General features: G+C 42.1%; 1 protein-coding gene and 1 long non-coding RNA gene across 3 annotated transcripts in view; one reads left to right on the top strand and one right to left on the bottom strand.

Moving 5' to 3' along the window:
- Tfap2d (transcription factor AP-2 delta) overlaps nt 1-22764 on the bottom strand; it is a 56545-nt gene extending 33781 nt beyond the window's left edge. The window contains exons 1-5 of one of the 2 annotated variants that reach the window (XM_052193383.1): nt 22726-22764; nt 21163-21660; nt 17630-17690; nt 7528-7693; nt 7242-7360 (exon numbers count right to left, since the gene is read on the bottom strand). In XM_052193383.1, the coding sequence (XP_052049343.1) occupies nt 7242-7360; nt 7528-7693; nt 17630-17690; nt 21163-21660; nt 22726-22764 (883 nt within the window). Of the gene's footprint in view, nt 1-7241; nt 7361-7527; nt 7694-17629; nt 17691-21162; nt 21712-22725 lie in introns of those variants that run through there. The other variant, XM_052193382.1, reaches the window with a different exon arrangement.
- On the top strand, nt 10333-13553 carry LOC127692785 (uncharacterized). The gene is made up of 3 exons (XR_007979522.1): nt 10333-10394; nt 12151-12284; nt 13461-13553. It is a non-coding gene; the product is annotated as an uncharacterized LOC127692785 (long non-coding RNA).
- Nucleotides 22765-25381: the final 2617 nt, after the last annotated feature.

The following is a 25381-nucleotide window of genomic DNA, read 5'->3' as shown; positions in this document are numbered from 1 at the left end:
GTAAACTCAAAAATTAAAAAAAATAATTAAAAAATAAAAATAAATTGTAATGTGTTCACTCAATGTTATGTCACCAATGGCTGAAAGACCAACAACTCATATCTATTAGGAAAAAGAATAACCATTAAGACTAAGTACTAAAACAAAGCACAACTTTATGTCATAGAATACCGTAATTTTGTCTAAAAATGAAGTAAATACGTACATACTTATATCCTTGGAATGAAGCAGAAGGACAAACTGTGTTTGTTTTCTTCTATGAAAGGAAGTGGCTGCCTTGAAACAGAGTGTATACTCCCTTGTAACATTTGGATTTTATATCATGTGCATATGTTGTCTATTTTAAAATATATTAAGTAAGGAGTGAAATTCTGTTCTTAGAAAGATTTCATATTGAACTCAATGAGTTTCATTATTATTAAATTTAGACAATTATAAGAGTCTGATATTTCAATATAATCTCTAATTTGATTAAAGACCTATGACTTTTGATAAATGTAAGGAACAGGAAATAATCAGAAATTAAGTGAAGAGCGCATTATCAGAGATACAGCCTTTGAAAAGCAGAATTTTCAAAGCGAGGAAAGAAAAAAAACTAGAAAACATTGTTGTGATGGTTTGTATATGCTCGGCCCAGGGAGTGGCACTATTAGAAGGTGTGGCCCTGTTGGAGTAGGTGTATCACTGTGGGTGTGGGCTTTAAGACAACCACCCTAGCTGCCTAGAAGTTGGTCTTCCACTAGCAGCCTTCAGATGAAGATGTAGAACTCTCAGCTCCTCCTGCACCATGCCTGCCTGGATGCTGCCATGCTCTTGACCTTGACTGAACCTCTGAATCTGCAAGTCAGCCCCAATTCAATGTTGTTCTTATAAGAGTTGCCTTGGTCATGGTGTCTGTTGACAGCAGTAAAACCCTAACTAAGACAATTGTAAAGATGTGAATCTTCCAGTAGCTTCAGTATTTACAAGAGTGATAATGACCGATGGACCAAAGACTGAGGCCAAGGGCTTCATACACACACACACACACACACACACACACACACACACACACACACTGTGAATAAGAAGAAGAGATCAAGGACCCCTTGCACACATTTCAAGCATAGATGAAATTACATAGCATCCTGTTTCTCCTCATCCTCACCACAAAACTGATAAAATATTGAAATGAAGAGGAGTAAAAAGAGAAACCAGGGGAGCTGCAGGTAGACAGGCATTTAAGGATATATTTTCCAAGTGATGTCCATGTTCCCATCACATCCTATGGATGGTCCTGAGACCAATTAGTGAATCCGGAAGAAAAAGTCCTGAGATATTATATAATGGTATTTAATTGTTACCTAATTACCAGTTATTAGAGTCTCCTTTTTAGGATTGCTCTTGTACTAGGAACAAATTTATCTGTAATTCTCATTGGCCTGAAAAAAAAAAAGCCAAAAGAGGACTTACAATGAATGAGTGACTAACATAAGTTCTGTTATAATTAAATATATTGAGGTCAGTTCCACTGTTGGCTTTGAAATGCAAAATTATGCCCCCAAAGACTAGGCAGTGCCAGATTCTCTATGTGCAAAAGGGAAAACTAGGGTCCCTTACTTACTGTTCTTCCTGGTGGTTGTGTAACTAAAGTGAACATCAATCAAACCTATCACAGCCTCACTTTCTACACCACATGAAGCTTTTTGAATGAAGGTGACCACATGTATCACAGGGTGAGACGAATGGGGATGCTGTCCATCGGATGGTCACCCTTTTAGACATACACATACACGTTGGTCATTCAAGGCTTCCCTTTTTTAAGCCTTGTTTATCAAAATAAGCCCATGTGCCTGTTTGTGCCTGTATGACAATTACTTTTACACTCCTTAGGTATATGATCAGTGTTGAGCATGGATTGAACAAATGTTAACACTAATACACAGGCACGATGATTCTAGAGGGCTTATTTTTCTTTCTCAAAGTCACAAGGAGTGGGGTACTAGTTCTCTGTAAAGTAAAACATCATAGACAAGAACACCTAGTGACTTCCCTGGCCAGCTGTCTTGCCTACGGGGAAGCATTTTCTGCTGTGTAACTTATGTTTCCTTCATTAGTGGAAATGCAGTCACACAGGCTCAGGATCAAAGACAAAGTAGACAGGATATCAATGATAAGTTACTTCTATTAAGCTGGGGCAATGCATCAGTTGGTATAGGGATCACCGTGGGAGAGAACAGAGTTTGGATGGCCAGAATGGAAATAAAGGCAGATAGTGCAGCGCGTGTCTGTAATCCTTACATTCCCATGGCAAGAAGGGAGGTGGAAACAGACTATCTAGAAGTTCATTGACCATGGTGCAAATAAGCTGGAGCATGAGGATCATCATGAGGTTATTCTCTGAACTCTATATATGTACTCAAACACACACATACACACACACACACAACACACACATATACAGACATATACAAGCACTCATACAAAGCACATATACAAGCACACACACACAACACATACACTAACATGCATTTTTCCACTTATTTTAAAGATACGGTTTTATTACATTTTGAGTGGAAGAGTTTTGTAAACTTCACCAGTAACGCTAAATAATGCTATTGATTACTACAAATCTGAAGGACAAATCAACATTAATGCTATTCTCACTTGAGGGAATTAAGTGGCAGAGGATTTACCAAGATTTTTACAAGCTTAGAATTAGTGATGGGTAAGAGAGAGGCAGAAATGCCTGCTTACAATTCACAGGGCACAGTGAAGGCAAAAATGGACTGCAGCCTGTATCTTGTTCTTTCTTTCAAGTTAAGAATCGAGTTTATGGCAGTTCACCATGCCATAACAACAAGTCAAAATGGAAAAAAGACCTTGGGTTTGCAAAGCTGAAGAACTGGACCCGTATCCCCGTGGTCTAAAACTGTATGATCCTGTACAGAACCGTTAATCTCTTAGCTTTAGTTTTCTTGATTGGGCTGCTTGTCATACTCATGGGGTTGACGGTACTGGTACTGTGGTGTATCTTCACCAAGACCTTCTGAGTATGATGCTGCCACTGCTGCTGCTTCATCCTAAGAACCCTTTCAGTAACTGATCCTGCAGTAGGTGATAGGCAGATGTGAGTTCGCACTGGCTTCCTCATCCCTAGAAGCTACACGCTTAACACTCTCTGAGGTGTAGGAAAACTAGAGTGTAATATTTCAGTCTCCTGTAGGTTCTCTTGAGCCATCCTGTTACCAAGTGTCTAACTGGTTCGGACATCATTAATGATACAAAAGCCATACAATACAATGTGGAATAAATATGCTGTTCCTCTATCAGAACCTTGTCTGTCTTTTGAGAATATATTCCTAGTAAAGAAATTTATCACATTTAAGTTTTTTATTTTGTGTGGATGGGCAGGGGAAATGTGTGCTGTAGTATACTTCTGAAAGCCAGGGATTGATATGAGTCTCAATGACAGGCAACTGTGCTTGGGGAGAGAGAGAGAGAGAGAGAGAGAGAGAGAGAGAGAGAGAGAGAGAGAGAGAGTGAGTTACAAGCACAGCACTAGCTTACCCCTACCCTCAGATATGACCAAGTGATGGATTTTTACAAATTTAGCAGTAATAAACTGAAGATGGGATAAGACAATGAATTCCATTTCTTTTCTCTTTTCAGGATTTATTAAAAGACTCTTAGGGAGGCTGGAGAGATGGTTCAGTAGTGAAGAGCACCAACTGCTCTTCCAAAGGTACTGAGTCCAAATCAGCACCCACATGGTGGCTTTCAACCATCTGTAAGGAGATCTGATGCCCTCTTCTGGGGTATCTGAAGACAGCTACAGTGTACTTACTAAATACATTTTAAAAAGTTAAAAAAAAAAAAAAAAAGACTCTTAGGACTTAGAGAAGTATGCAATTATAGACAAAAGAACTCTGGGTTCTTGGTCCCTGATGAGACTCTGATAGAGAGGAAGATTACTAATGAGGAATGTGTCAGACTGTGGCCAGGACAAAACAAGATGCCATTGTGTTAAGTTGCTAACCACTAAGGAAGAATATAAGGTGCAACTAGGATTCCCCTAATTATCTTAGACACTGTGGTCTTTTGTTTATAAATAAGGAAAATAGAGCCCAGCCAGGTAAACTAACCATCCTAACTTTAATACCAGTTTTAATAATGAGATTATTCTTAGAAGGTCAAGGAGTTAGTGCTAAACATTAACAGGTTTTATAGGTGGAACACTAGTTCCCATTAGGTTGGAAACAGGGCAGGTCCAGAAATGTACAGATTTGAAGCTAAAGAAGTCAGCAATAGTAACATGTGGTTCCATCTAACGGAGACTGAAGGGAAGTCATGTACAGTCTTTGGAAATAAAACTTTTTTTCTGAGACTCCACACTGTTGGTAGAAGTGGGCAGGCAGAAAGATGAGGAGGAGGAAGGAAAAGAGGAAAAGGAGGCCTTGACCTCCTTAACCACTGTTCTAGGCATTTATGTCAAACAACTTGAACCAGTGGTGTTTCAGAACCCCAGCAGTTGCCCAACAAAGCTATGTGAGGCTTTACAGAAGCAAGCAAGACTGATCCATAAAGCCTTCCACTCGGGTGAACAGAGCTTCCCTCCCACACTAAATGATGCTGAGTGTAGGAAAGGATGTGTAAGAAGAAAGCGATGGGCAGCAGTGACTCCATCTTTAACAGTCAACTCTGCAAAGGCTCATGGCTAACTCCTGGTCACTAAGATGTATGCCTGAGTAATGTAGAAAATCTGGAGGATATGAAAAATAGCATAGAAATAGTGTAATCTTTTCCACAAAATTACATGTTGGAAAGAAAACAGATTGAGGGGCTGAAGAGATGGGTCAACAGTTGAGAGAAATGGCTGCTCTTCCAGAGAGCCCAGGTTTGATCCTTAGTACTCTCAACTTTGTTTATGACCTTCTGTAACTCCCATGCCAGGGGATCCAATGCCCTCTTATAATCTCGCCAGGTACCAAACCACCCACACACACTACATACATATACATTCCTGCAAGACACTCATAGGCATCAAATAAAAATAAATAAATTTTAAAATTAAAAAGAGAAAGTGAATAGACATTTTAAGATAAGAAAATAGCTTGAGACTTTCTGGGAGGGAATGAGCAAGCTACAGTCTGTCATTTATGTGATTCTTAAACCCGTGGTATCACAGCTAATTGTTTTCTCTTTTTAAAAAAGTCCCTCAAGCCAGGTGAAGGTGCCACATGCCTTTAATCTCAGCACTCTGGAAACAGAGGCAGTCAGATCTGAGTTTGAGACCAGACTGGCCTACAGAGAAGTTCTAGGACAGCCAGGGCTACAAAGAAACACTGTCTTGACAAACAAAAGTAAGAAATAGATAGGTAAAAACAGTTTCTCTTAAAAATGACCAGGAAGGTACATCCATTTTAGTTCGTAATTAGTCCCTTTCTGCTTTGTTTTGTTTTGTTTAACCTTGCTCTACTCTGTCAGCACGTAGAGTAGATAATAAGTAAGATACCTGTATCACAGATAAGCTTTCAGCAGCAGCAGACACAAACCTCAGGATAAGCCACAGGTCAACTCTCCTTTATCCACCATGCTCAAGGCCACAGTGTCGTGGATGGTGGAAGCTCCTTTTCAGATTTTAAAATACCTGCATGAAATTACTACTTGAACATCTCTAACATGAAATTTTAAACACAAAATAATTCAGAACTCCAAAGTTTTTGGACCACTCCAGAGTCTAGATTTATGGTCACCCTTTCAAAGAAACTTTGATTAAATTGATTAACCTCAGCTGCCAAAGTCTTATTGCTGTGGTTGCTGTTGCTATTATGGTTAAGGCGTGGAGAAAAGTTAACTCCTACAAGGCTGAGCTGGCTGATGGATACCTATAATCTAATCATTCAGGAGGTCAAAGCAGGAGGATTGATGTTTCCAGCTAATGTTTCCTATACCATGAACCTTGCCTTAAAACACTGAACCAAACAAAAGCAAAACCAGCTAATGAAACAAAAGCAAAGACAATTATTGATAACGAAGTTAGCAAAGCTATTTTTGTCAAGAACAATGTTAAGAATACAGTCAATATACTTTCCCTTAAGTTTTGTTTTGTTTGTTTGTTTTGTTAAAATAGTTTGCTCAGAAACCAGAGGTATACTGGAATTAACTACGTAGTTCCGGCTGGCCTCCTACCAGTCTCTCCTATGCTAGATTCCTATTGTGTGTTCAATGTCTGGCTCAGATCATAGAAATTCTTAGTGTTACACAAATAGATGCTTCACACTTAGAGTATGAGAAAAGTCAGTGTGATAACTTATTTTCATTCCCCACACCCCATAGACCCCATACACAGATGCTAATTGATGAACTGAAAGTCTCACAGATGTGTTTTTAGAACATTTGTCATGGGAAGGAAGCCACCCACCATCTATCTTTAAAACAATGGCATTCTAGATTTTTTTTTTTTGAAGAGCTTTCCTCTGGAATTCAAAACCCCAGGAAGCTGCTCCTTAGGAAAAGAATTTATGAAAATGTACAGTTTAGTCCATTCAGAAGAAACAAAAGGGGGGAAATCTGAGAGAAACAGCAACTCTTGGCAGTATGTTTCCATCACCCTGTACATAGTACTCCCTAATTTCAAACTCTGCCCAAATCAGAGTTTACCCTCTCAGAGGCATGAATTTCAATGTGCTTTAAGATTATCTACAAACTTCTAGGGATGGTGGTCCACACCTTTAATGCCAGTATTTGGGATTCAGAAGCAGATAGTTCTCTGAGTTCCAAATCAGCTAGAGCTACATAGTGAGGCCCTGTCAAAATTGTCTATAGTGTTTAATACAATTGGCTTTCAGGCCCAATAACGCTATCAGCCTAAGGTTGTTTATCCCATGGATCTTGTACCAGGTTGCAATGAATTAAATTAGATTCATTCAAACCCTAGCTAATAATGAGATGAAAAGACTGTGACTAGGTTTTTGCTGCTGTTGTCCAAGAAATGCTTGGAGAAGTATCACACATCTCCCATTGCTTTATTCTGTCTTCCCTATGATTGCCAAGATCAGGAAGGCAATTGATTGATCCCATGAAGTAGCTATATTTTCTACTGAGGCAAAGTTAATCATTGTAAAAATTAATCAGGAATTTTTCCTAAAATTGTTAACTATAACCCTTAACAGACCTGCTGTAAAACAGTAAAATTAACCAAGGCTGGTATCACTGTAACCAGGGTTTCAGTATTTCCCCGAGGAACGTGAAAGTCATACCTTCAACTAAAGAAGTGAGCAGGGTAACATTGGCCGCTTTCCGTCGTCCAGCGGGCAAGTTTAGGCCAAGTCTGTCCAGTTTCTCTCTCAGGCAACGACCACCATTCTTGGATTTTGCTCTGTCCAAAATCAAATAAAAATCAAATTTGGTTAGACAACACTTAGGAGAAATTGTGAGAGGGCTTGACCTCTCAGGGGATACCACACTCAATAGAAGATAAAAAGATGGAGTGATACCAGCTCCGTGACCAGAGACAGGGTGGCAGGACTCGAGGTTCTGGCTTACCTCCTCAGAATGCCTCCCAGAAGTGAAGCATTGAGGCACTCCGGTGGTGAGAGACGCCTCTTTACCTCAGCAATGGTCACCTTATATTTGGAAGTAGAACTGAGAAGAGACAAGCGACCAGGAACTGAGCAGAACAAGTCTGTGGGGTTGACCACACAGGTGCCACCTTGGGAGGGAAAAATGCATATGTTAGTAAGAGTGAAAAAGGACAGCTCTCTGAGAAGCAGGCCATATCAAGAGATGTGTGGCAACAGGTATGGTTATCTACTACTTACATCAAGGTACTCAGAAGATATCCCTCCAAGTACTGATCAGGATGTTGTGTATCACACAGAAAACGAATCTATGTGTACCAATGTCATTCCAGACACAATCAGAACCCTCTAGAACATAGGTCTCATCTATAGTGTTAATTCTAACATTATTACATCAAGGAACACATCTGCACATTAATGCCCCCAAATCCAGACGTAACCTCAGAAAAGTGATTGCTGTTGCTTCACAGTTACATGTACTTGTGCACATACACAGAAGAGACAGAAACCTGTGACATATGCTTTTCTTTTCCCTAAATGTTTATAAATTGACTTCTACCTTCACCAACCTTTATTTACACTAACATAAATCACCTGCTCATCGCTAGAAATGCAGGTGACGATCCTGTCAAATCTGGGCAGCATACTTCCATCGGCACTGTCAACCCAGGCATCAAATGCAGGATAACGTCTAGTGTTAGCTAGTTACCTGTGTTAAATGGGACTAATGTGCTCATGATGGCTGCTTCACCACTGCCTCGAGGCTGCAGGGCATCCGTAAGTACTAAGAGAAGCATCGCAGGAACATTTTGCCACGATAACTCTAACTGGAGTAGGAGATCTCTATCTCCAAGTTTGCCAGAGCCTCTTGAGCCTTACCTTCCCATAGAAATAGCATACTCCATTTCCTAACCTATGGCAGCTCCCACTGACAAAAACACACCTGGAGACTCAACGAAGACTGGTCATTGTTTCATAATACTCTAACTTGCCACAAAAACCCTTGGCCAAAACCTACCATACAAAGATGATGGGTTTATGATATTAGCATGTAAGGCTACCTTCGATTACTCCAAGATCACTGAGGGCACAGTGAATTTGGCACAGTTCAGGGTTCATTGCCAAATTCACATTCAAAACGGGTTTTCCCCGTTTCTTTTTTCTTCTTTTCTTTCCTCTTGTTCGGTTGTGTGTCTGGTTGGTTTGATTTGGTGTGGTTTTCTTTTGAGAGAGGGTTTCTCTGTGTAGCCTTGATCTGCCTGCCCCTGCCTCTCAAGTGCTGGGATTAAAGGTGTGCACCATTACCTCCTGGGTCTTTTTTTTTTTTAAGGAAAAAAAAAGAGTTTCTGATTTTCTGCAATGTGTTCTGAGAAGGCGAGATGAGGGTGTCAGATGCTGTGAAGTGGGAGTCACAGGAATTGTGAGCTGCTTCCTGTGGGTGCTGGAAAGGAATCCAGGTCTTGTGTGAGAGTGTGAAGCCACCTCTCTATCCCTTCAAACTGTCTTTTCTGAGCATGCATTTTTTTCATTTTCTCGCATTCGTTGTAGGTAAGCTTATGTTACTTGCCCAGAAATTTCACTATGAGGGAAAGGAAGTGAGGATTCCACAATTAGAAAAGGAGAAATACAGATGAGGTTTGTCCAAAATACATTTCCTAGGAGTGAAATCTATATCGGATTTCAAGGAAGAAACTTGTACCAAGTGTGGGGCCTTAGATCCCATCTTGGTTCCTGATCTGCAATCTATATTTCAAAGAGAGCCAAGTGGTGCTCATACCCATTAGAGTCTGAGAAGTACTGGACTAGAATATGCCCCTATTATCTTCTACCAATAAACACAGAGAAAGCAGTTACAACAAGGGACCTCTTTCTGATTGTCAGTCTCAGTGGTGTCCGCTGGACATGTCACCTAAGAAGACCTGGAAGAACATGAAAATATGTAAAAGGATCCCTACCTGGAAGAAAGACTATTAAAATATTTCCATTCCTGTGATGTTTAGGATTCTTCCTAGCTGCTTCACAAGGACTCATGTTTTGCTCTCTTTTTCTAATATTGTTTTCTTTGACAGTTGCATCCACATTCATAATGAATTTTAGTCATTTTCCCCCATTACCTTCCTCCTCTCTTTCTCCCTTCTCTACTCTCTCTGTGTTACCCTTTGAATTTAATGTTTATTTGTGGTTGCTTGCATGAGCAAAGATAGGGTGTGATACACCGGAGTATGGGCAAGGGAGCAGTTCATGAATATTGTTGACTAATGGGTGCTGGGGAATGGATTATAGTCCTTTCAGTAGTATAGCCACTGAGAAGTTGCCCGTGCTTCTTACCTAAGTTCTGTTTGGAATTGCCAGTAGTTGAAGGTCTTCCCCACCTTAATGATTTTGAAATAGTTTATAAGCCCCAGTGTTTCACCGATATAAAAGAGGGAAGATACAATGTCATGGCATCCTTGGCTAAATCTTCTGTCCATTCCAACAAATTCCTCATGCCATTTTCTGGAAACAAGCTATGGGTTTTAACAGCTCAGAGGTGCCGTAGGTCTGTCGATTGTAACACTAAAGTCCCTGCCTTAGAGTCAAAAATTGTAAACTATCTCCATTAACAGCTATAAATGTGCAAACTTACTAATTCTTCCCCAATTTGAATTTCTACAGGGTTTCAAAAGCAATAGGAATAGTAAAAATGCTAGTAAAATTTCACAGATTCTTGCCTAGCCACTTATTCACTTTCATTGATTATTGTACTTTGTTCTTATAGATACAAAGTATCTTTAAAAAGAAATGAGAGTCGCCTCTCAGAAGTTGAATGAACAGAAGGCTCAGAAAATTAAGGTAATTTCAATAAAAAATAAATGTGAATATACAACATCCATCTACTCTTTTCCTAAAAAAGGGCCTCTGCCTCCTCCAGTCACTGTGAATCAGAAGCAGACATAGATCCTAACACCAAGCATCTCTCCTTATACAGCAGCCAGTATCTGGAAAGAGGAATCTTAAAGAATTGGTCTCAAATATCTGAGCATTTTTTTGTTTTCCTGTTAGGAATGTGGGGGACCACACAATTTCAGACTTTTCCTATACTTAGGAATCCGTTGGTTAGAAACCAAATTTAGAGAGAAAAAAGTAGTTACACATTATGAGTTAAATCTAGTTTTGCCTGCATTCAGAATCTATCACCCTTTGGCTTGGTTAAATGCAACTATCCATTCCCAGCACATCCTCTGGGTAACCTACCTAGCCATCTGTGAACTCTACAGACCCTGAGTGTTTTTGCTCCCCCATCCATGTTGGGCTTCTGGCTTATACTAAAATAGGCATGTATTAGGTAAGTTACACAGGCTGCATATTAAGAATATGCTTTATGCACACACAAATTGCCTCAAGGATTTATTTTGTATTCAGGATTATCCATCAACTCTAGACTCTTTTATTTTTTATGTCACGGAATCTTTAAAGGGAATTTCTGTTGCTTTGATACGTGGCATCGTGGCAGCCTTGGGGAACTCTCTTATTCTGGCTAAAGACTGGGCAACTTGTAGAGTTTACATCGACTTGGGGAACCTAATATCTTTCTTCCTAGTAGGTTATTTTTCAGGACAGCAGACAAAAAAAAAAAGTCATGATAACCAGGGTGTTGTATTTGTAAGGGAAATAGTGATGTTGTAGAACCTAGCCAAGGGAACTGAGACCAATGGTGTTCATGAGAAAATAGGACAATCAGAAGTGGATCTCAGCAAGCCATTAACAGTAGTCATTCTGGTTGCCCCTCCCCAAGGTCATCCTGGTGCCTCTGAGGGCTCTCTCAGCTCTTACAGATATTGGGAAATACTGATTTTTCTGTTCAGCAATCTAGCTGGGGATGACTTTGTTGACAGAGCCAGATAGATTATGCAGAACTTCCTGGAGTTCTCATCCATCCTCCCCATAGAGAAGCAAAGTACATAGAAAAGCAATATTTTTGCAGAGGCCAGTGCTTGAAAATTTGGAGAGACTTGTTTCTTAGGAATCTGTAAATTCTAATGAGTAACTACATAAGCAGTCAAGAATTATCTCAAGAACACTTGTCTAGGACCTCCTTTTAAAGAAAGAAAGAAAGAAAGAAAGAAAGAAAGAAAGAAAGAAAGAAAGAAAGAAAGAAAGAAAGAAAGAAAGAGAGAGAGAGAGAGGAAGGAAGGAAGGAAGGAAGAAAGAAAGAAAGAAAGAAAGAAAGAAAGAAAGAAAGAAAGAAAGAAAGAAAGAAAGAAAGAAAGAAAGAAAGAAAGAAAGAAAGAAAAGAGTTCCGTCAAAGTACCAGAAAGAAGTTAGCCAAACCAAAATTCTTAGCACACCTGGTACAGAACAACACAGGTTTAAATGTCCTTCATACTCTGGAAGATCCTGAACAGCTTGAAGAAGGCTGGAGTTGCATTTCTCTTGGTTAACCTGGGGGATCTGTCCTTCTGCCTTAAGACCATAGATTGGTAGAAAAAAAAAACCCAGTGGTGACAAGAATGAACTTGGCCTACTAGCTTGGAGAACACCCCTTCCTTCTTTAATCCATATCTTTGAAAAGTGAAAGTGATCACACCTGTTCTGCTTCCTTCTCTAGCTGATGAGGTGTCACAGGAAGTGAACAGATGCATACTCAGCGGGCCTGAGTAATGGTACCCGTTATCAGCTCTGGGGTAAACAGCTGCCACATCACAGGATCAGTGTAGTTTGTACCACAAACCTAATGGAAAGGTAAGCGCTATAAACCTCTTCTCATCCCAGACTTTTAGAGCAGAGCAAAAAGCAGTAGTTTTCTCCAAGGAGTTTCTACCCCACCGCCATCCCTAAAAACACACCCAGTTGTGCTACGGGGGCTCCCTGGAGCCTCTGCAGGTGTGATTAATACTTCCTAGCCTGCTTCAGTTCCCAAGGCCTCAGCGTGCAACTCTCAAAGTCATAGCACCTCAGCACCTCCACTCTGCCAAACGTTGGTGTTGACATAATTAGACTAAATCTTAGGAGCTGAAATAAATGTTCTGTTCGCCTTACAGCCAAACAGATGTTTACAATTCAAATGAAAGAAATACAAACGGTAGGGATTTTTCCTCCCCTTCTTCATCTCCAGTGATCGCTCTTTTTTTTTTTTTCTTGACACATTAAAAATGTGTAAGCGGTTACAAGAGTTTCCTGTTCCTGTTTGTTTTGCGGTTTCATTTCCTCCAGGTACTCTTGTCCGATAGGTAGGGTAGGATCTTTTTGGGCTGTTTTCCCCCTCTAGCCTCTCTCCCTTTACCAACTCTGTGCCCCTGCCTGTGGAAAGCCCCTCCCCCCATGGCAGCTGATATTAATTGTATTCAAACAGCGCAGAGGTGGGGACTTAGCTCCCATTTCACAGGCCTTTAAGGGTGTGTTAGCAGCGAAATGTGCAGTTCCCAACCAAGTCTGTGTGATTACAGGTGTTACTACATCAAATAACTGTAGCTTATTTCCGGAGCCAGTGCTACATTCCAGCAAAACAAAAGAGAGGCAACTGGGTACCAGATAGATCCGCTGCTGTCTCATAGTGTGTCCTGGTGTGTGCATAGGGATTCAGGGATTCATTAGGAGTCCCCAAAGCATGAAGTACTTTGGGTCCTGGTGATTTTCCCAAGCCGGACAGAACTAGTAGGCAGCAAGGGGAAGGAGGAGGAGGAGAAGGAGGAGGAGAAAGAGGATGAGGATGAGGATGAGGAGGAGGAGGAGGAGGAGGAGGAGGAGGTACCAAAGAACCTTTTTAACTAGGCAACAAACCAACCGTGCTTTTAGATTCTTTGGTGCATGCATTTTTGGAGGTCGCGGAAAAGAGATTGAATTCAAGTACGTGCATTTTAGCATTAAGGAGTTGGATGAAATTTCCAGTGTGTCATCTGCTCTATTTTCACTCGAAAGGGTTGAAGAACCAAAGCGATGGATGAGTTTGAGCCAGCATAACTACAAGGGATTCAGGGCAGCGACTCACGGATGGGATGTTGACAAAGGAAAGGAGAGAGTAAGCTACCTTCTGTTTTGCTCCCTCTGAAAGCTGCTAGAAGGAGTGACCCTAAGGTCCAACCAAAGGCCCGGGGGAGTACTAAAAAAACCAAAGCAAGGAGTCTGCGAGGAGGAGGAGGAGGAGGAGGAGGAGGAGGAGGAGGAGGAGGAGGAGGAGGAGGAGGAGCAAGCCAATCACCTTGAGGGCCACACACACAAAAAAAGTGTCAGTTCCGTCCTATCCATTTTTTGTAGAAAGGGAGTCTGAAGCTGAAGCTGCCTTTTGAAAAAGAATTAAATCAGATCGGACACCGTTTGCGCGTCAGTATAAACGCCTCAGTCCTGGCCAGCCACTCACCTCAGAGATCTGATACACTCCAGCTCCCTTAAAACGTGCAGAGTTCAAATCATATTAATTCCCCCCAAATGTTTTGATTCAAAGTAGTTTGTATTTTGTGTAGCCGAGGGCAATTGGGAAAGTGCTCCTGACTGCAAGTGGCCGGTGGGGTTCTCTCTCTGCCTGGCCCAGAGGCTATAGCGGTATTTAAGCTTTGGAAATTAGCCTGGGGCTGTAAGGCAAGATGATCACAAAGCGAAACAAGGGCGCTGCCCCTCTACACTTTATTCATCCCCCCCCACCTTTTTTTTTTTTTTTTTTTTTTTTTTTTTTTTTTTTTTTTTTTTTTAGTTTGCCATCCGGATTTCACAAAAGAAATCAGGGCCAAAATGTCACTTTCCACCCACATCCAGGAATTCTGAGTTTTCTCATCTTCCTTCCTCCAGTAAGTGAAGGCTAGAGGCCCTTTATTCAAGTGAACCCCATATCGCGATTCCACCCTGACTCTATTCATGATTAGCTTAGTCGCTGTCTTGGTCCTCATCATTATTTTATTATTAAATACTCTGAGAGAAATAAAAGGGCTTGGGTGTCTGACAAAAGGGAGGGGCCCCGAGGATGCCTCAGAAAAGTCACCAGGAAAAAAAGAAATGGGTCTTTCTTTTTATTTCTCTTTTCTTTCTTTTTTTAATGATTAAAAACATAGGCGACTCCTGTAAATAGAAGCCCCGTTTCTTCGAGAGATGCCTTTTGAAACCCACTGTCTGAATATTCAACGAAGGCAAAGCTCCACTCCTGTACGAACAACATTAATATGATCTCTGCAGAATTTGTTACTCAGAAATATTAACATATCAAAGACAAGGCCCGAGGCGAAAGAAGCTATCGATACGGGAGTGCAGGGTAAAGTAAAGATTATTGGTTCTGATGGTCGGAGCGGCGGAGCTGCGGGCAAAATCGCGCACACCATTAACCGGGAGTGAGCGCGCAGGGAGCTAGGCCTGCGAGGCGGCCGCAAATATTTTATCTGGGTGGTAATTACCTCGCTGCTGCCTCACTGGTCGGTCTACATTATCTTTTGGCTATCAGGCCTTCGTTTACAAGTGGAAAAATGTAATTGACATTTAACAAAGTGAGTCTGAGAAATGACAATTGTTCTTTACCACAAATTTAGGGACCAATGACTCCCCATCTCTCCACCCATCTGCAAGCCAGGCCAGCTTCTTTCTCAGGCAACACAACCAGGCAAGTATCTTTACTCCAAGTAGACCCTGAGAGGGAGTGTCTTGAGAAGTAAATACGTTTTTCCTAATATTGTAAGTGCTGGATATCAATCAGGAATGTAAACATATCTAAGAACTTAATAAAAGAGAGAAAATGAGGGAGCAAAAAGATTGCTTTGAGAGAGGACAGCCTGTAAAGTGCAGATTAGATCGGAAAAGTAATAGATTTTGTCACCATAGGAGGGATGGGAAGGGAATAGCTTAACTCTTAAATGTTCTATTTCTGATGAACCCGAGAGGAGCTGAGTTACTGATTTAAGAGTTCTCTGCGTGTAATAAAGCGAAGGGGTTTTCTGGCTATTTTGAAGTGAGGGAACTTGTCAGCACTGACAAAATATAAAAGCCCTTGCTATCCATTTGGAAATTGTGCACACTGATAGCTATAGAGTCAAGCAACAATCCCCTTGGTCTCCCGACACCCCCTGCCCTCCCCCCCTTATCTCTCTAGAGCCCAGATTGCTCCTGTCCTGTAAGACATGTGAAAATGGACAAGCGTACTCAGATGTTCGGATCTGAATTACTCAGAGGTGGAGGGCTACAGGTCCTTTCCCTTGGGAATTGCACTTTTTTCCTAAACAGTCAACGCTTGGTTTAAAATAGGTGAAACAAATAGGTACTGAATTGTACAAGAACAAGAAAACATCGCGCGAGGAACTTCCCTTCCGTAGATGTGATAAGTCAAGAGCGCACTTCCATCTTTTAGATACCTCAAGTTTAGCTCCTCTAGAATGGCCAGATGAAAGGCCATCCCCGGAAATTTTATTGACTCCACAGCACCTACAGTTCTAGCGCCCAACCTGGAATTCATCCTGTCAGCTGTGCTACAATCATTTGGATGTGGTAGTCAAGCATTGGGAGAGGTATTTTAGCAGGTAGGAACCTGAATACACTAAGCACAGCACAAAGCTCGCTCTCCTAGCAGCGGGCTTCCTTCCTTAATTAGTGGCGCTGTCCTTCAGCACCACGGTGGTGACTGTGCGCCCTGAGCGCTTGGCCTCACCTTTAGTGTTTTTCCTTCCAAACAGACCCCAATCAGCAAGACTTACCCAACCCCCCTTTCACGGCATATGTTTTATTTGTCCAAAAGTTATGAATAGTTAAATTTGACACTTAAAAACTTGACTCTGTTTCATGTAATTTCATTATGTCTGAATACAAGTCTGACTGGAAAGCCCCTCTTTTAATATCTATAAGAAGTGATATCTAGATGCTAAAAATTAGCTTTGAAGCCTCAAAAGTATGAAACAACAGGTTCGAGTAATTCTTTTAAATTCGACACACAGTACAGGCACACACTTTTGGAGCAGCCAAGTTCCAAAAGATAAACATCCTTTCTTTTCTCTCTTAGTGTTTATAGTGGATACTGGGTCATGAAACCTGTGTTTCAACACAAAATATTCCATTTGTTTTCAAAGAGTTCATTTCCTCTCCCACAAAAAGAAAATCATTCAGCTAACCATTTCAGCTAAAGAAATGGAGATGGACAGTTATTTGGTACCATCAGAAGTTTAGCACTTTGGTTACTAGAGACAACTGCGGCCCTGAAGCAGGAATTAGTTTTGGTGAATAGGCTGTCTTATTAATTCCTATGAAGTTGGGATAACAGCTGGTGCCTCTTGCCTCATGCGCTCCTCGGGTTAGTGGGCATGCTAGAAAAATAAACTTCAGAGGCTCCGGGTACAGTTAAGCAGCAAAGCCAGTAAAAAATCTGTACTGCCTTGAGGCCCTGTGAATGTCATAGTTCAAAACCTTTTGTCAAAATGGAACATCTGAGATACAGCCCCCTTCAGTGCCTCAGCTGAATGCAACAGCTCTCTTCTCTCGCCTCAACCCCCCTTTCCAACGCTATGGGTAACTCTCTGGATTCAGATGTTTTCCTCAACAGATGGGAACAAGAAAGCTTTATCCAGTACACTTAACACTAACACTACCTCCTCCTCCCACCCTCCCTTAAAGAAAGACATGTTCTGGACATTTCAAAAAAAAATAATAAGGCAGCTACAATATTGGTGACTCATTAGTCTCCTGGAAAGCCTTAGTGATACTGCCTTTCACAGAATCCCTTAAGGCCCATAGCTAACACTGTCACCCCAAACACCCAGGCTTTGGCTGGCACATTAGGTCTAAAAGAAACCAGAAATCCTGCTCCAGGGTGTGGTAGGGGTGAAGGGAAAGAAGTGTGAAAACTTTTTTTTTTTTAAATCCCAGTAATTTTCTCTCTAACTTTGATGCTGTTGCTGTGAGGAGTAGAGAGCTCCCAGCATTAGTGGGGCTCATCCAGCACTCAAGGGTCAATGGAAGAAAGGAGGCCTTTTAACTTAGATACACCTGCGTGGACCTAGACTGACTAACATAATTCTTTTGTTAATCATCAGACAAAGAATCTGATATTTACAAGTCTCCCCGGAACTCCAAAACAAAGAAACAGTCTAGAGACAAATATTTGAGGCCAAGGTATTTCTACTCACCTCTTCTGATCACTCCCCCTTGGCCATTGAGAACAATCCCACACTGGGCTTCCACAGAACCCTTTAGGAAAGGAAAAAAGAAATAGAAGCATTCAAATATCATAGGCATGACCATGTGGGTGAAGTATTTCAGACGAGCCTACCCCTGACCCCTTCTCAGGAGACCATTCGAAACACCACAGAGTTGGAACAAGCTTAAGAGCAAACAGAATATATATATATATATATATATATATATATATATATGTATATATATATATATATATATATCCCAAAACCATACAATCTAAAAGGTCTATTCATCTTAAGGTATGCATTTCACAGCCCTCCCTAATATTACACTTTAGAAGGCTTAAGAGATTTTCACTTGGGCATAAGACGATGAGATGCACTTTGAGTCTCAGAGACTCATATATACAGGTGCATGTTCACCACTTTCTAGGTGAAGAAAATTATAGCTTAAGTGTCAAGTCTGGGATTGGAGGCTTGGACGAAGAATATCACATGGAGGGAATCAGAATATCTTATAAGGGCTCCATTTACCCCCAAAGCAGGAGCACCACATAATCCTATCCAAAATGGGACTGGTGGAGTAGACACCTTCAGGTTCACTCCCTCCTGATCCCTATGTTCCCAAGGTGCTAAGTGATCATTTGAGCTGGAAAACTAGAAAAGGTTTACTGATTTTTTAATAAAAAATAAAAATAAAAATTTCTCCCTGTGTCTGTCTTTTCCCCCATCAGAATCAAAATGTGTTAAAAGCTCATTTTCCTTTACAAACAAACGAGGTATTGGACATGAAAGAGGCCTTGAAGGGTGTTAACCTACCCAACAGCCCGTGAAGAGTTAAGTAAATGCGGAGAGAGTCGGTGCATAATAAAAACCCACTTTACAAAACAACCTTTACAGCCCTGGCTCCCTTTTGCCTCCCCATTTTCACCGTATTGAAGCAGGCCTGTAAGACCCCCCTTTTCAACCTACTCACCAGCTCTTTCTTATTTTAAATGTTCTGCCTTAAAGTGATTATCAAATCAATATGAAAAAAAAAAAAACTTGAAGCCTGAGCATAAATTAGAGCGGTGATGGGAAAAGGTGTGACAGTTTCCTTTGTTGGCCATAGCAAATCTTTTTAGGGGACTCAAAGATGGAACCGAAGCCACAGGACCGGTTGCATCTGTTAGACAGACTTAGACCGCCCTCCAAACCATTGGACTTTCACTTAAAATTCTGTGCAGGGAAAAGTATATTTACATTTGTTGCATTTGAAATGAGGCATATGCTGATGAATGTTTTAAAAAGGAAGAAATAAAAGGAGAGAGACAGGTTTTTCCCCACACCACACTCCCTCCTCGCTTTTTGTTTTAAATGTAGCGCGGTGGTTCTTTCTTTTCCATTCTGCCAAGTACATCCAGAGGAGTAGAATAACTTTATTGATTTATAAGCTGGTCCTAGTGTTCATACATATTATAATTCATGCACTGACACACACCTACAGAAATCGTTATGACCGCACGTGCAGGCATCACACACCACAGTGTTTCATCAAGTGTCTTAAAGTGTTTCCTTCCTCGGTGAGAGTAATGTTACTCCAACAAGAGTATTCAAAAGAAAAGAAATAATAAATATATAAGAGATGGGCTGAAATGAAGATTTTTAAAGAGAGATTTCAAGTGTAAAAGGTAAAGAAAAAGGAGCTCTCCAAGGAAGCGGACTATTTTCCCTCTCTCTGGCGCACTGTTAAGATGCTTGTTTTTTTAGAAGAAACAAATCTTGGTCTCTTCGCTTAACAAACCTCCCCCCACCCCTGTAAGTAAAACATGTTGTTTGGTCAGATGACATTGCATAAATGACCAGTTGAATGGCACTAAGTCGAAAATTGGATAAACTACGGTGCCCTTTTGCACAGGATTCTGCCTTTGTCTGGTGCTTGCAAATGTTCTAATCCTCTCTTTTGAAAAATGCCCAGCTTTGTGCTTAGCACAGAAAAAAAATTTGTACAGATACAAAAAAATCAGCAACAGACGTGGCTATTAAAAGGAGTAAATAGGTTTTAGTTGAGCTAGGCACTGAATGGCAGATTTTTTCCCCTCCTGAGACATAAGAGGATCCTGCAGAAAATGCGGGAAAAAAAATGTCCTATGCGTATATAATTATTTTGTGACTATAAGTGTATAAGGTCAACATTAAAGTAGTAAAATCTTTTTTCTTGTGCATGAATCTTGTAGTTCTGGCTCTTTGTTGGAACTGTAAGGGCTTTCACTTTAATTTAAAATTAATCTCTTGCTCAGGGGTAGAGGAGGAGGGAAGATATTCTGTGCGCAACAAGAGATCTCTTCTGTCTCCAAGTTGTGCTCCTGGAATATCTCCCCAGTTTTCAGGAGAAAGAGGTGGCCGATATTGGGCAGACAGAAAATGGAAGGACTCGCCACGATCAGAGATGTGCTTTCCACTAAAAGAAAGTTCCAGTTTGACTCCTCTGGGTTCTTTACTCTAGATCTCGGGGTTTATTGATTTGAGATGTGTTTAAGACAATGGGGTCACTTAATTAAACATTCTGTTGTTGGCAACAAATGTGGAAACGGTGTGAAGGAAGTAAGATATTTGAATAAGTGGTGGCCTCTACAGTGTCTGAATTTGTTTCTGCCCTCTCTCCTTCCTCTCCTTTCTTCTCATCCTCCTGTCTTTCCTTTTCTCCTTCCTGCTTTTTCTTTCTTTGTCTTCCTTCCTTTGTTTACTCATTTTTGACAGTATAATGAGTTGCGTCTTACATAAGACCTGAAGGGAAAGAATCCTGCCAGGGTACAAGCTCCTGTATGCTCAGGCACAGAAAAACACAGCTATACCTTGGCGAGGTACATTGTCCAGATTATTTTATTGGGGCTGTTTTGAGGCTGTCTGTCATTTGCGGATACTTGCTTGACACAACAATCTGATATGTTTGTGAAACTTTGGCTCAAGCTTATGATTCTGACAATTTCCTGAGAACAAATAACGTCCCCCACCACCACCACTCATCCCGAGACTCCCCTAAAGGTTCTGTCTAGGCCAACGCTGGAGACCCTGCAAATTATGGAAACTGAGGATACAATTGATTGGTCGTCAGCTTTTAGGAATCTTATTTTGAGACCTTTACATTCAAACCGAGCTCCACTGATCTCACACACCTATCTTCTCAGGGTCAGAAATGTAGATTCACAAAAGACTTCCCGATGACTGGCTCCAGAAAGGGCCTCAGCTATTGATCCAATGAGAGGAACCGAGTCGAGTGAGCACAGTCCTCCTGTAATTTCATGACTTTCTCTAAGTCGTGTGAGTGTGTGTGTGTGTGTGTGTGTGTGCGCGCGCGCGCGCGTGTGTGAGTGTGTGTGTGTATGTGTGAAGAGAGAGAGAGAGAGAGAGAGAGAGAGAGAGAGAGAGAGAGAGAGAGAGAGAGAGAGAATGAGAGAGAGAGACTTAAAGCTGGAGCATTACCCGAGAGCTGGAGGGGGAGGGTAAGGGGAGGGCGCAGACAAATCCGCTGCACGCTTATTTACCTGCAAGTCGTCGGCTCCCGCGGCGGCCAGCCCCAGGCTGGGCCCTGGCAGGAGTCTTTGATCTGGGTGCATTCCATACTGAGAGCCATGGCTCATGAGGGACAGGTCGTGGCGGCGGTAGGCATCGAGGCAGCCCAGCTCCCGCCTCTGTTCGTCCAGGCAGGAGGACTTGAGAGCCCGCGCATTGTGCAGGTTAATAAAGTCGGTGGGCTCCCCGTGGTGAATCTGCTGGTAGTACTGTTGTGAGTGGTGGAGCGAGTTGAGAGAGTAGGCGTCGGGAGTGACCGCCGGGTGGCTGTGCTGGAACTCGTAATGGAAGGACTGGTGGTGGAGCGGGGTGTACTGGTGGTTAGTGGAGAAGTAGGGGGACGCAAACTCGGTGCCGGTGGTAGAGTAAGTTAAGGGAGAGGAGGAGGAATAGGCAACCGTGGAATTGGCTACGGACTCCAGGCAGCCAAGCTGCATCAAACGGTAGCTGTTTGATCCGTCGTGACGTATCTGGAAGGAAGAGGGGGAAAGGGGAGAGCAGAAAAACTTGAGGTTTGTCATTTTGCAACCAAGGCGCTACTCTCCCAGAGTCGGGAGCTTTCCTGGACTCTCCCTAGGAGGAGAGAGCGAGCGCGCGCTGGGCTCCGGAGAGCAGCCGGACTCAGAAAGTGCCTTCACCAAGCAGACTTAGCTAACAGTTGAACTGGGGGTGGGCGGCCTCGTCTTCACAGTGGAGAGAGCCGGATGGGGTGGGGGGATTCCCCCACCCTATATAGGTGCGGGCGACATTACACATGCACAGACAGTCACACACTGACAGAAAGACAGACAGAGAGACAGATAGACACCCACACTGACACGCACACTCACATACACTCACACCCTTGGAGCTAGGCGTCGGAGTCAGGTTTGCAGGTGACTGGGGGCTTCGGGGAGCAGGAGAGTCCACACACAGAGAATGCTGGACGCTCCTCACCGCTCCAGCCAGACCCTAGTACCGAAATGCCTCCTGGCCATGCAGAGGTGTTCAGCCTGGGCTGCTCAAAAAAGATCATCGTCCATAACTATAAATGTATATATACATATATATTATAAATCTCAGTCCGTGCAAATTGTTCAACTTGCTCGTCTCCGTAGCCACATGTGTGCCATTCCTTGAATAAACCCCTTCGGAAAGGAATGCGCTGCGTTCTTCTCCATCCCCCACATCCACCTACCGGCCCCCATCAGTCCCCTTTCTTTGCTTTTCCGAGAATCCTTTCTGTGTCTCTAGCTTTTTCCTCTTCCCCCTTATTGTTAGGATTATTTTTCTCCCTCATTACGGGCAAATGGTGCTTAAGTGGAGGAGAGTTGCCCTCCCTGGCGACAGATGTCATAACGAACTTTCTCCCGTTCCCTTCCGTAACTTCTCCCGAAAGCCAGATTATAATTAAACGTAACGGTCCAATATAGATTAGAGGCAGGGGAAGCTGCCACCACCGCCGCCACCACCACCGCCGCCGCCACACACTCACACACTCACACACACTCACACACTCACGCGCGCGCGCTCACACAAAAAAAAAGTAATAATACCTCCGCATCGTGGACTAGTCCGGGAAAGGTAGTTGACATGTTGGGTTTCTCCAAAAGCTTACGATGCAATTTCCCCCTCCAAAAAAAGAATCAGGAAAAAAAAATCCAAAACTTCTTGTATTTTCCAATTTTTTTAAAGGAAGAAAAAAATGTTCCGTAGATAGAGATCTAAACTGTAATGGTTTTGCCCGGATCAGATAGCTCCTTGCCTCGTACCCACTTAAAAACCTGTAGGAACAAAATTTTCCCTCTGCACAAAAGCAGCTCCCTGGAACAGATTTTGTACTTGCTGAGAATTTCTTTGGCTGATGTCGTAGGTCCCTTGGTAATATAGAAGTTTTGAAAATTAAGCATCAGCAGTGAGAACGGGGAGGACAATAGGCAGAAGAGATTTATCCCATGAGACAAGGAATAAATATTGTATCTTCGCCTAATAAGGAACTGGGGGTTCTTTCAACATTTTTATCCATTTTCCACAACCTTTATCATGCTTTTCTATACCAACTGAGGTGGGGACGCATCTCTGCAGAGAGCATTTACACATTTTTATTGTGAAGATAGAAACCTACCCCCATACATGCAGCTTACAGACAGAAATATATATTAATTAAACCTTTCTTTTACATGACTGGGCATTTGTTCCTATTGGTTCCACTCCCTGGATGCTGAAAGCTGATTTTTTTTTCCCAAACAGGCATTGGACTCAGGCTTGCCCAGTTGGGATGTCTGCCTTCTTCCAACTGAAAACAATACCTTTTTTCTCATATTTACATTGAATTTTTGTTCTTCGTCCGTCCTTCTTGAAAGGCAGCACCAGGTGGTGGCTAACATTTTAAAAGCAGTTTTTAAGATAAATAATCATGATGGACAGTCCTAAATTTCTGTTGCAAAGAAGTGGAACAACTGGAAAAATGTATGAGAATAAAGATGTGTGAAGATATTACACAATTAAGTAAATGTCTTTCACTCCCCAACCCAGCCTGGTTTTCCCCTTTCCTATTTTTCTTTCTTTTTCCCTTTCTTGTAAACAGTGGGGTTTTTGTTTGTTTTGCTTTTTATTCTTCTCTCTCTCTCTCTCTCTCTCTCTCTCTCTCTCTCTCTCTCTCTTTCTCTCTCTCTCTCTTGGAAGGTGGGAGTGTGGACCATTCAACAACGGAAGCAGTTACTTTAACACCATTACCCCTAAGGAACCTTCTTTGCAAAGAAGATGCTGGAATGAGACAGCACACAAACACACACACACACACACACACACACACACACACACACACACACACACACACACACACCTATTTCCTTTTCTTGATAGGTTTCTCAACTTTCAAACAGCTTTAGAGTTATACTTCATCCAAAATTTAGACTGATCCACTGAGTTATCTAGTGTCTTGAAGGTGTGTGGTGTGTGTGTGTGTGTGTGTGTGTGTGTGTGTGTGTGTGTGTGACAGCAACACGCTCAAAATACAGAGGCTCTGCAAGGTTTTATCAGCAAACTTGCCTATGCAAGGGGGAAAAAATGAAGAAAAAAAAACCCAAAACCTGGTGGGCTGGCTGGCCCCACCGGCTCATCTCAGAGATAGACAGGGTAATTCAGTCTTAATTGCTATTTCATTTGGTTTGCTTTTAAGTGTTTAAGCTGAGAAGGTGTCTTAATAACAAGCCCCAGGCAAACAGACATGGCTTTCTTTCTTTCTATTTATTTATTTATTTATTTATTTATTTATTTATTTATTTATTTTGGTTGGGGGTGTGGGAGGGTTTATTAGGGCATGCTCACACAGGGTAGCTGGGCCTGTCACTCAGAGCTTTTGGTTCTATACACAAGGACATATGACAAGAATTAAAATTCATTGTCTGCAGTAGACATCTGAGATGCCTCACTTCCACATAGGATCAGCAGCCAATCTTTGCTCCCCATGTCAAGATGGGCTTACCTCCACTCCCCATCCTGAAACTCCACATCATTGTCGAAATAGAAGGCTTTTCAAGCAAGGCCAGTTAGGATGAAAATGAAGGATGTAGGACTTGGTCTTTAATTAGGAGGGAAAGAGGAACATTGTTGGTGCTTAGAGCCCGTGCCCCCAAAGCTTGTATTAGAGTCTTTGTTTGCTAGGTCTGAGGCCAGTTCTCATAGCTTGTCCACAGTGAGCATAGACAATGTGGTCATACACACTCATCCACAGGATCTGGAGCCTGATTCTATGACCGTATCTCAGAATTCTTGGCCCTGAGAAAGTTCAGCTTCATTCTCACCAGAAGGATATGGAGGACCTCCTACCTACCTACCTTGTGAATGATCAGACAGTTTTGCTGGTGCATAATGTTAATTTCATAAGGAGTCTGCACTCAACTAAGAGAGGATATTACCTTCTCAGACAAGTTAAAGCCATCTGTCCTTGACACTCCCGACTGACTGTCAGGAGTTTTCAGTTAAGGTGAAGGGCGTTTTAGCTTAGATCCAAGGAGAGGATGGCTGCACAGCCTTCTCTTCTAGGAAAACCGGGAAGGTCAGGGAAGCAAGGCTGCCTCAGTTTGCTCTGGAGCAACGTTGATCAACATACTCATCCCTTCTTCCAGAGACATCAGTCAACATCGCATCTCTTCAAAGCCAGTCTCATGATGCTCTTGACAACTAAGTTCACAACCTATCACAGGGTAC

Source organism: Apodemus sylvaticus, chromosome 9 (assembly GCF_947179515.1).
Source record: "Apodemus sylvaticus chromosome 9, mApoSyl1.1, whole genome shotgun sequence".
Classification (NCBI taxonomy): Eukaryota; Metazoa; Chordata; class Mammalia; order Rodentia; family Muridae; genus Apodemus; species Apodemus sylvaticus.
This window is presented reverse-complemented; position numbering and strand designations above follow the sequence as displayed.